Genomic DNA, 12,286 nt, shown 5'->3' on the forward strand with positions numbered 1-12,286 from the left:
GTCAACTTGACTGCATCTGGAATTAACTAAAACCCAAACTTCTGGGTCCACCTGTGAGGGAATTTTCTTGAGTCTTTTGAGGTGGAAGACCCCACCCTGAGTCTGGCCCACACCTCAGGTGGCAGTCTATATAAAGGCATGGAAGATGGAAGGACTTGAACTCTGCCTGCTCACCCTTACACTCTCTGTCAAGTCATTCACTGGTATTAGAGCCTACTTTTTTTTTCTTCTGAGATTATAGCATATACTTGAAGACTAGCAGAGATAGCCAACTTCATGGACTGAGAAACTACTGCATTACTGAGCTATCCATCAGGAGACAGCCATTGTTGAAATAGTTGAATATATATACTATATATATATATTATATATATATATATATATATATATATATATATATATATATTCTATCAGTTCTGTTTCTTTAGAGAACCTAGACTAAATACAGATTTTGGTGCCAGGAGTGGTGAAAGGCAATGGAAGAATAAGGATTAGTCTCTTTAAGCGTCTGGAACAGGCTTTCCACTCTGCTGAAGCCTACAGTTACTGAGGCCCTTCCTAGAAGCTCGAAGAGCACTGAAAGCCTATGGCGTGGGCTATTTTACAAACTTAAAGAGACAAATGCATTTGATTATGCTAATTCACCAGTCATGAGAGGCTACAGATTTGGTGACTCTGTATATTAAACTTTTGAGAATTTGTGGAAAAATAAGCGAGGAAAATGATGAGATTGGTGGGTTGCTCCTAGCAACTCTGGATAAACTGGCAAAGTTAAAGAATAAGCTCTGTGATAAAAATTAGCTAACTTCTAGTATGTCAGAATATGATGAAGGGCAGCAACGAACTCATTGATAAGACTGAATGGCTCTGGGTTCACATAAACCGTCAAAAGATTTCTTAGTGTGCTCTGGAAAAACAGCTTCTTTCCAGCAGTCATCGAGCTCAAGTTGAGAAAAATCAAATTGAAGCCTTCATTACAAGAAGAATGAATTGGATGAATTGTAACAGATATTCATGTCCCAGTCTTAGAGAGTAGAGGCAATTAAAGTAAAGGCATTCGTTGGTTAAGAACAGGATCCTATGGCAAAATGGAGACCTATGGAAGAGCCCGACGGGCACTGAGAACTTTGAACTCTCAGACTCTCAAGGGTTTCTCTCACCTGAGGAAGAAATATCTCTACCCTTAGCAGAAAATACACCCACACCCCCAACACCTGAAATATTGCCTTTTCCTCCTTTGCCTGTGGAAACTAATCCTTCATTGTCTGCTAAACCAGCAGTGACTTTCCCTGAAGGAGACGCCAGACATCATTGATGCACCTCACGGCACATCCACAGTTGCTGCTAGACCTGTAACCAGAATAAATGTATTGTTTATATACTGTTTAAAAGCAAGTGTCAACGTTTGTTCGAATAGTTGGCTGAAGCATTTGTCAAAAGATGGCTGCTGGAAAGGAACCAGAGATACCTGATAGCCCTTGGCTTAGTGCTGATGAAGGGATCTGAAGGCTCAGGGAAGACCCACTCTGAATCTGCATCTTTTGAGGTGGGAAGACCCACCTTCAATCTGGACATCGCTTTCTGGTGGCAGCCTGTGTAAAGGACACGGAAGAAGTAAGCACTCGGCCTTTGCTTGCGTGCCCTCACTCTCACGGCAAGCTCATCCCTTCACTACTATTAGATCCAATTTCTCCTGGGTCCTAGTGTATACTGAAGACCTGCTTAGACGTTCAGCTTTGCAGACTGAACAACTACTGGATTCTTGAACTTCCTAGGGGGAGACAGCCATTGTTGGAATAGTTGGACCAAAACTTGTAAGGCACTCTAATAAGTCCTATATATAATAACAAATATATTCTATTAGTTTTCTGTTTCTCTCGAGAACCCTGACTAATACACGTGGAGAGGCTAGAGCCACCACACACAGCAGCCCTAAAAGCACACAGGTGGCTGTGGCAGACTTCTATCACCCAAGCTGCCTCAGAGGCCTTTGGGGCACAACCGCAGAACTTGGGACCCAGTGCAGAGGACAGGCAGCTGTGGGATAATAGCCTTGGAGATCTGAGATACTGTCCTAGAGTAGCGAGCGGTCAGCACTGAGGATGTGCCAGTTGCTGCGTCCACAGAGAGGAAGGTGGTTCCTTTGAAGTAGGCACAGGCAGCCAGGAGAGTACAAAAGCCTTGTCATTGGGGGTATGCACACAGTGGCATGCCATCTACTTGGGAAACTGTTCAGGGCCAACAACACAGGTTAGATGCATGCGCCCAGAGGGGTCTTCCAGACTCTTACCAATGTGGCCATGACTTGGAAGAGTATGGAGATGCTGGCCCCTCTGTCCACACAGGCCTGGCCAGTGGGTTTGGGCACATGTGCAGTCGGAGTCTCTGGGCTTGACTTCTTGTCCTACTGAGTGGCCACAGGGGTTTTCTGCTTCTCTGTGCTTGGCCGTGGGGATGGTGAACACTTGAAGCTTTGTGCTCTTAGGAAGCATGAGCAAGTCCGTAACTGTGAGAGCTAAGAACAGTGCCTGGCACAGAGAGCTGTGGTCCAGGTCAGCAGCAGCAGGACACTCAGAAAAGTCTTCCTTACTTTCCTTATGTCAGCAACGCTGGCTGATTGTGTGAAGCTCTCTGGGGGAGAATGGAAGGAGTTCCCAATGTCTGGGAGTCAGCTTCTTTCTTAGCAGGATGGGCATGAGGCAGGGGAAGGCACTGGCCATGTGAATGAGCTCCTGCATAGGGGAAAAGACATAGCTCTGAGATCCCTTTATCCATTCTCCTTCTGCCCTTTAGTCCTAGGGGATCCTTTCATGGGCCTTGGTTCCAGGCTGGCGTCCACTGTCATGGGGGCTGACACACACTGGATCAGTTATCCACTCACCAGCTGAGCTGAGCTGACCTCTTGTCTCTCTTTTGTTGATGACCTTCCTAGTCCCTGTGTTCCATGCCTGCTGAGAAGGGTCAGATGAGGCGGTACACTGGGAGCTGGGTGGGTGCTCAGAGTCAAGCCCACAGAGGCAAACACTGTCACTGTGCTTAGGGAGGGGACTGAGAGACGGCAGCAGACAGCAAGTGCCCATTTTCAATTCAGGTGTACTGAAGGGACAGTCTTTGTCTTTACTGTGACTCCAGGAATTCAAGGTCACTGGAGATAGGGAGGGCACAAAGCCCTGTGCTGAATTCCAGCCCAACAATGTTGCTTCAGAAGGCTCAGCAGATCTGCTCTCCCCTGGCTAAGAGGGGAGAAGGCATAGGTCAAGTGTGGTTCTAGGCAGAGTGGCATCCAGAGTGAGACTATGTTTGATACGACTGGAGGCTGGGGAAAGCCTGCAAAGATCTCTCTTCTCTAGGTCTATGTAGGCTCAAAGAAAGCACTTACATCTGGACAGCTGAAGACATCTCTTTACTGTAGTAGTAAGGTATGAATTCTCCACCCAGCCCTAGATCTTGGCCTGAGGCGCTCTAGGACCAAGGCTGCACCTGGCTCTTGTGGGTGTGTGATTATTGCTGACACCTGCTCTTCAGGATGCAGACACTCCAGGGCCTCTCCTCCCTAGCAAACGCCTTGGATAGACATGTTCTTCCCTTCCCCTACCCCCTCCCCGTCTTCTTTACCTGCAGGGGTAACAGGTTGGATTGGGATCCATACACTAGCACGATCTCCATGGGAAGACGGGTTTCTCTCAAAGGTACACAAGCCCTAGCTCCTGGCATCCCATGTTCCTTAGGACTCTAGAACCTTCTCCAGAAAACTCTGGAAGGCTCCTGCCACCCTTTCCCCTGGCACTCACAGGAAGTTGGTTAAGAAATCTTAGCTTGATCCCTAAAACATATCCACACTTTCCCAGCCTCCACCTTGGGCCAGACACCGTTCTTACCAGCAGCCACAGGGACCCTGTGAAAACTACACTGACTATAGTCTTACCTTGCTCGGTACCTCTGTGGCTCCTCCTCCCTGGAGTAAGAACCAAAGTCCTTCCAGGACCCCAAACCCCCTTCCCCAAGGCTGTTGCTACCTTAGGACTCACCTTTCCCCTCAGTGCCCTCTAATTTTTTGTCCTAGTCCCCTGAGACCTGGCAAATCCTTGGTTAGGTCATTGCTGCAAGCACGTACCTACCCCAGGACCTTGGCTTGGACTTTCCTTCCAGACATCTGCATGGCTCCTCTCTCACTTCCTTCAGGGTTTTGTTCAAAAGCCATCTCATCAGTCAGATACCCCCTTCATTGTCCCATAGCCCTTGTCAATACTGAATACACCACGCATTATGCTGAATGAGTCTGGGGTCTCTCTTCCCACAGCCAGGGCTGGTTTCCTATCTGGCTCATTGCTGTGGTTGGGTAGGAGCTACACATTCGAGTACACACAAATATGTCACACTTCACTGGGTAAAGAGACCCTTGTTTCCTGGGGGAATTAGCTGCCACTTAAGTGGCCAGCGTGGCATAACCCTACTCACCACCATTGGTGGCTTTGGGGGACATAGTAGAGCCTGACATTCTCTTGTTATCTCCTGTAGAAGTTACTTTTTCAAATGCCTGACATACACACATACAAACAACAAAAGGAAAACTTCAAATACCTGACATATTAAAGGAGGTACGCCCACCTACAATGGCAGGAAGTCACGAAACGCCTGTTTTCAGCAAGAGAATGACAACAGTTTGCCACACGGGGTCCACAGTCAGGGAGCAGCAGCATGATGAGTGCTGGTGTGCACTTTCTCGCCACACATGGTCTGAGACCTCAGCACAAGGAACGGTGTCCCTCATGTCTAGGGTGGGCCTGACCAATTATCCTCTCGTACAGAATCGTTCATATACATGCCCAGAAGTTTGTCTCCATGATCACTGAAATCCCATCAAGCTGATGATCAAGATATCTTACTTGTAGGGAGCGAGGTCGATTAATAAATAACCAGACCAGCTCTATTCAAAAGATTTTAATAATTGAGGGAAAACTTACACAACCAAAGATCCCGTGAACGCCAGGAGTGCAGGAAATCAAAGAGGAAAAACAAAGGCACACAGATGTTTTATAGACTATGTGTGGCCCCGGGGGGGGGGGCACACCCCACAGACAAGGTGATTGGCTGGGCTTCCCCTTCACTTACTCCCTTTTCTCTCCCCTTTCTTCATTTCCTGTTTTAACCTAGGTCCCAGACGCAAGCTTTGTAGTCCAGTGGCTTGAGGTGTAATGCTTTCTCGAGTGCTGAGCTGATGGAGGAGTGTCTATGTGTTACTTTCATTATTAATAAAGAAACTGCCTTGGCCCTTTAAGAGAACAGAAAATTAGGTAGGTGGAGTAGACAGAACAGAATACTAGATAGAAGGCAGTGGGGAGACACTCAGGCAGTCGCGATAGTGAGTCGCCATGCTTCTCCTCTCCGAGATGGATGCAGGTTAAGATCTCTCCTGGTAAGCGATCCACCTCATGGTGCTACACAGATTACTAAATATGGGTTAAAGCAAGATATGAGAATCAACCAATAAGAAGCTACAGATAACGGGTCAGGCAGTATTTAAATGAATACAGTTTCCGTGTAATGATTTTGGGTAAAGCTGGCCGCGTGGCGGGACGCAACCCCGCCACTCCTTCTACAGATTGGCACCCAACGTGGGGCTCCTTATGGAGTTTGATAGCCATTTGGGCAAGAAACTGCTCTTGCCTGGACTGTTGCATAAACTGGACACAAAGAACCTGCAGAGAGAGGACTGCTGAACTTGCCTAAAGGTGAGATGGTCTTTCTGGGTTCCTGATTCGTGAAAGAGTCTGTGAGACAGTCTGCAGGACACAGCAGAAAGTGACTGAACTGTCTTTGGAATTTCCTGCTTCATGGAAATGTCTGCTGGATACTATGGGCCTGAAGGCCGAAGATGGTGCCCCAATGGTACAGAGGAACTTTGGGTGACTGTCCAGGCAGCGAGTTGTCTCTGTCATTTCTAGAGTTTGAAAGTTGCATATGACTTGTTTACTTAGGTAATATTATATCCTTCTGGAGTCTTTGATGGAGTTGAAGAATAAATAGATAGTTATTGCTTTCTTTAGTTATGATAAAAGATAAAATAGATCTAAATATTGTAACTGTAATTCTTGCTTGATAACTGTTTTGTTACATGTAATTTTACTATGTTAAAGTTAAAGCCTTTTTTCGTTTAAACAGAAAAAGGGGAAATGATGGAGGAGTGTCTATGTGGTACTTTCATTATTAATAAAGAAGCTGCCTTGGCCCTTTAAGAGAACAGAAAATTAGGTAGGTGGAGTAGACAGAACAGAATGCTGGGTAGAAGGCAGTGGGGAGACACTTCAGGCAGTTGCCATAGTGAGTCGCCATGCTTCTCCTCTCCGAGATCGACGCAGGTTAAGATCTCTCCTGGTAAGCGATCCACCTCGTGGTGCTACACAGATTACTAAATATGGGTTAAAGCAAGATATGAGAATCAACCAATAAGAAGCTACAGTAAGGGGCCAGGCAGTATTTAAATGAATACAGATTCCGTGTAATTATTTTGGGTAAAGCTAGCTGCTCCGCCACTCCTTCTACACTGAGCCAGCCTGCATTCCCACCAGCCCTAAGAAAGACGCTGGCTGTGTGGCTTCGGGCAAACGACTTAACATCTTGGTATCTCAATTCCCACTTTTGAAAAATGACAGAACAAATAATCTTGGAGATACCCCTACACTTCAAGAAATACTGTATCACAGGTAACATCAAGTCTCTGCAGCCACGGTGAAGGACAAGCCAACACATCAATGAAACACAACCGAGAACCCATAGCTAAACCCACAGAATGCTGTCAACCATCCATTCACAGAGGGGCAAAGGTGCCATGATGGAGAAAGTGTGAAAGTCATGTTGGGCGGGCAAGTGCCAAACAGCGACTCTGCACAGGACTCAAGCTTGTCATAAAGGCTAATTCATAAAAGATTATAGATGGAAGCATAGAGAGCAAAATTACAAAACTCCAGAGAAAATTTAAACAGCACTGATCACGACAGAAGATATTTGCGGAAGCCATATCCAATAAAGGACTGTTGTCCAAGGACTGAGGCTGAAGCTCAGAGGTGAGTACTTACTTGCCTAGCTTGCACAAGGCCCAGCTTGGGTGGGGGAGGGTTATGTATAAACAATATCTATAAACATAAATACTTATAAAGAGAAAACAACTTTATTAACAAAATAGACCAAGCAAATAAGCACTGCACTTAAGAAGAGATGAGAGCCAGGCTGTGGTTGGCTCACATCTTTAATCCCAGCACTAGGGAGGCAGAGGCAGGTGGATCTCTAGGACAACCACAGCTACACAAAGGAAACCTGTCTTGAAAAAGCAAAAACAAGAGATAAAAATGTCAAATGACTTGTAGGAAGATACTCATTAGGGAAATAGAATTTAAAAGACAATGGGGGTAGTATTACATGCCTATTAGATTGACCAAAATCTTGACTGAGGAGATGGCTCAGTGGCCAACAGCACTGGCTGCACAAGCATGAGGATCTGAGTCCAAAGCTCTTGCACTCTCTGGGGTGGAGGCAGTAGACAGAACAATGGCACCAGCCTAGCTCCAGGTTAGGGAGCGACTCTGTCTTCAAGGGAATAGGGTGAAGCATGGTAGAGAAGGACACCCAATGTCCTCCTCTGGCCTCTCTGCATGCACAACTGTGCACACTCACCCGCATGTGCACATATGCCACACAAACTTAGTTTGCTTTCTGTCTGTGATAAAGACTCTGACTAGAGGAAACCTGGGGAAGAAACGGTTTATTTGACTTATACTTCCATATCAAGGGAAGTCAGGGCAGGAACTCAAGGCAGAACCCTGGAGGCAGGAACTGAGGCAGAGGCTCTAGAGGGATGCTGCTTACTGACTTGTTCCTTATGGCTTGCTCAGCTTGCTTTTCTATATAACTCAGAACCACCTACCCAGGGGTGGTACCACCCACAACAGACTAGGCCCTCCAACATTACTCATTTCAAACAGTATCTAAGGTCACATGCACAGACAGCTGGGGCGAGGGGGTGGTGTATGCTTCAGGTCTGTGTCTCAGGTATTACACTCAGGGTGGCTCAAACAAAGCCTGCCACCTTTCTACACGCATTGTGCCATTTCCTATTCCAGTCTTCTTCTTCAAAATGTGAATCACATCCTCCAAATGGATTTTTCACTCATTATCAGGCCACAATCTGTAGTTGGAATCCCCCTTCCCAGACCCACAGGATGAGCTTAGACCCTGGGCACCTGACCCCAGCACCTCTTCTCCACCCCAGCCCTTTCTTTACTAGTTTCTTCCCTCCAAACTGGACTAGCTGCGGGCACGACCCAATCTTCTTCCCACATGTGAGCCGACAGCTACAGGGAAGCTCAGGGCTGGGGAGCTGAAGAAGCTGGGGAGGGAGGGGGATTGCCCACACTCCGTGGTGGAGATCATTAGGATGCAGCAGGCAGAGGAGCCTCAGCTAGGCTGAGCTTTCATTTCCAAAGGCTGAGCTAGGGGCCGGGAGATTGCACAGATAGGGGGATGCTATGTCGCTCAAGGCTAACACTGTTTCTGCTTGGCTAGTAGCCAAGCTCCTTAACCCTTGCTGATGCTGGTGCCTGGAAGACAACAAGCAAGGAGGTGGGTCCTGTGATGTGGAAAGTGGCAATGGGAAGGTGTGCTTAATAATTCAAATAATTTGTTCTCATGTACCTCTTTCTCTGCATTGTATCTGGTCCAGCCCAGGTCCTTGGAAGATTACTATCCCATAATATCACATTTTATGGATGAAGACATGGAGACTCAGACACCAAAAGTGGTTTGCCCAGTCTCAGTGCAGCCGGGAGGGAGAGTGCAGAGTGGCTTTACTTTATGAAAGAGATACTCAAGGGTCTTGGGTGAGAGGCATCAGGGACCTCAGCATCCAGGAGCCTTGGATTCATGGTGTGTCTTGATGGCCTTGGGTAGACATGCTGGGCTTCTGGTTGAACAGCCTCCTCTAGTTTCAGTTCACTCTGAGATGAAAGCATTGACAGATGTCATTCTGCTTAGGACACCACACCACTGGTCCTGCATCTTGGTACAAGGCATTTTGTGGTTAAGAAAGTGGCTTCATATTTTTATCTAGTTATCACATGGTTCTGATGTTTGTGTGTTGATTCTGTTGGCTTTCTAAGTAGATAATGGAATCACCTGCATCAACTCAGTTTGCTCCTTTCCTCTCACGTCCTCCCCCCACACTTTCTTTGTGTAGAGGGCTCAGGTGTCCAGGGCATTTTGTCAGTGGTGGTGCTGGTGGTAGCCTTGTCTTCTGTCTAACCTCACTGGCAATACATTTAAAGAGTCACTATGAAGAAAGTGCTTGCTGGAGGTTTTCTTCATCAGCCTTTTGAAGTTTAGATGTTGATCTTATATTTTTGGTTTGCTATGGTTGTATTTGCTATATTTCTTCACCAGTGTGGTTAGTCAGCATTTGGTTTCTTTAGTCTATATGGGAGTGATGTTGACTAGTGTTTGATGCTTTGTATCTTTAGGAAAAACCTTACTTGGACATAATGCATATTTTAAAATTTCCCAGCCATTTCTAAAATGGCCCCAAATGTAATTCTGCCACTTTATGTAATGTGGTATTCTTAGCACTGATGATTATAAAATCAGAATGACTATCAACTCTGCAAAGTGGCAAGATGCTCTAACTTTTATAGAATTAAATATTTGGCAAAATTTAATTCCTTACATAAAGTACATAAGTACATTCATTGCATAAGGATGCAAGTTTGCTTTCATCCTTAGTAAATGTAAAATCATAGGTATATCAAAGAATTGCTTTAAAATAAATTTCTTTATTATTTGTTATTAGTAAATATCTGATTTGCATACCTGTTTTACATACCTATATGCCCAGGATTATGCAGAAATTTCTTGTACTAAGTGAGAAAAGTTTAAGAAGCCCTGCTCTAATCAACAGAGTTTACAGCTCAGACACCCAGCAGCATGCTTTGTGGGAGCATTGTGGAAGAGAGCCTACCTCTCTCTCCTGTCATTTCCAAGGGGAAGGATTTCCTCCTCCTTGTTCTCCTCCTCGTCCTTATCCTGCTCCGCCAGGAGAGATCTGATGGTGTCGCCCTGGACATTCACTGCCTGCTCTGCTAGTGGGAGGTGTTCCTGTTCACAGGCGGCCCTCCAGGGTGATAAGCACCCTGCAGAGGAGCCTGCAGAGGACCAGGACCTGCCCTGCCTCTGTTCCTGGTGAGCACAGCACTGACTGCTTAGCATGTTCACTTGAGCACAGCAGAGCTTACAGCCTGAAGGTCAGAGAGGCACAGGTCAGAGGCTTCATTGCAGACTCTATCCTAAGCAAGAGGCCTTGGTTCTGACCTTCATCAGGCTGGAGGATGTGAGGATAGAACAGAACTTTTGCCCCTTGTCTTCTTGCTTTTATCTGTCTTTGTGTTTGGAGGGGAAGGATGGGGGATGCTTAGAGCTCTAAACCCCCTAACAAACCTCAAGGCCTGAAAATATCAACATATGCAACTTGAGAACAGGGCAGGCCACTTCAAATATACTTCTAGGGGAAGAAACACATGACAAAAAAAGTCTTTGAAAGCTACAAAACAAAATAAAAAAAAAAAAACAAGCAAGCAAAATACTAAGCTGTGGCAAATTCAGATTGAAAAAGCAAGAAGCACAAATGATTATCTGTGAAATACAAAATCATAAAATACTGCCTGTTTTGGGACCTAGACTACTCTAGGCACAAAGGCCAAGGCAGACCCTCCACAATCCTTGCTATGGGAACACAGCTCTTACCAACCACACAGCGGTGAGAGATCCAGCTCTCTCAGAGGTAAGGACAAAGTATCACTCCAGAAGACAGTTGCCTTCTTAGAGTCAAAGCTGGGCCTTTCCCACCCACCACCGCCTCACCCAGATGCTGGAGGCATGCACATTTATTGAAGGGTGGTGGGAGACCAGGAAGTAGGGCTGGGTGTGGGGAGGGCATCGCTGGCTCTTCCACTATCACTTCTTAGACTTTTTCCAGCTACTCAACTTCTTACTGCTCCTCCTATTCTTGAGGTAAGGCTGCAGTTCTTCTTCGGGCTGTTTCAACCTAAATACGCAACAGGAAGAAGCAGGCATTGGGCAACAAGAAAGCAGGGCATGGCCCACATGATGAGGGCATGGCCCTGGAGGGAAGAGTGGCAGGGGACATCTCCAACTTGGGGGACCAGTGGCACCATTAGTTTAATTTTAGCACTTCTCCATCTTTATGAAAAGAGTCACATTACAGAATTTTGATTTGGTTCCCTGTCACCATCACCAAGGAACTTGTTGGAGTCGGGGATGGCCTCCATCCTTCTGACAGATGGGCCCAGACTGTGGGGCCTTGCTGCAAGGTGTTATATCCTAGTGCACAACCCTGACACTGATGGAGGAGGGTCATCTGTCTATGTCTTACTTTCATTGGTTAATAAAGAAACTGTCTTGGCCCTTTAATAGGACAGAAAATTAGGTAGGCGGAGTACCTACGTGACACCCAATGGGATTCTGCAAAACAGGCTGGAAATCAGGGGCTGACCTGTACCTTGGAAGGACACAGATTTCCAAGGCATAAGCCATGCCATGGTAGCCTTAGTGGCCTGTGATTAAGCTAGAGATCCTATAATGAGCTATTCCTAATCTGCCAACCACAGACATGGGGAAAACATACTTGTCAGGGGGGGTAGAAGGTATTTTATCCATTTTGTCCCCAAGCGCCAATGAAGAGACACTTCCTTCAAAATCTTCAGATGGGGGTCTTTTAGTTGATTCAGAATCTTCCAGGCTTGTGATATAGGTTGGCACGCTGCAGGGAGGGGTGGTAGGAAGGCACAGTATAGGGGATCAGAGGTGAGAGTTTAGGGTTCACTCAGTGCTATACCACTCTATCCCAGTCCCTAGACAGGCCAGCAAAATACTCTTCCTCCCATTTGTGCCAAGGGAGAAACTGTCTGCTCTGGGAACCCGGGAAACCTTGGCTTCTATATAGGACTTCATAGCCCTCGTTCCCATGCCACCAGCTACCTGGTCCATGCTACCCATAGGCAATGCCGACAGGATACAGAGGGCTTTTCAAAGCAGAAAAGGAGAGGTCAAGGAAATGATGCCATCATGCAATGCTGTGGACCAAATGCGTCCCCCAAATTCATATGCAGAGGTTCTAACCCCAGAACCCTGGCATCAGTATAGATATAATTAGTTGTGATGTGGTCATTCTGGAGTGACTAGTGCCACATCAAAGTAATGCTATCAACAAAGCCAAATAGAGGCT

At 46.4% G+C, this 12,286-nt stretch overlaps 1 protein-coding gene across 3 annotated transcripts in view; it reads right to left on the reverse strand.

Moving 5' to 3' along the window:
• Nucleotides 1-1,481: 1,481 nt before the first annotated feature.
• The window catches only part of C2H3orf20 (chromosome 2 C3orf20 homolog), a 71,791-nt gene continuing 60,986 nt past the window's right edge, over nucleotides 1,482-12,286 (reverse strand). For 2 of the 3 annotated variants that reach the window (XM_038317925.1, XM_038317924.1), the window contains exons 19-20: nucleotides 11,687-11,821; nucleotides 10,712-11,086 (exon numbers count right to left, since the gene is read on the reverse strand). In XM_038317925.1, the coding sequence (XP_038173853.1) occupies nucleotides 10,996-11,086; nucleotides 11,687-11,821 (226 nt within the window). In that variant the 3' untranslated portion in view covers nucleotides 10,712-10,995. Of the gene's footprint in view, nucleotides 1,593-2,290; nucleotides 2,733-10,711; nucleotides 11,087-11,686; nucleotides 11,822-12,286 lie in introns of those variants that run through there. The other variant, XR_005284190.1, reaches the window with a different exon arrangement.

Source organism: Arvicola amphibius, chromosome 2 (genome assembly GCF_903992535.2).
Source record: "Arvicola amphibius chromosome 2, mArvAmp1.2, whole genome shotgun sequence".
Taxonomy (NCBI): domain Eukaryota; kingdom Metazoa; phylum Chordata; class Mammalia; order Rodentia; family Cricetidae; genus Arvicola; species Arvicola amphibius.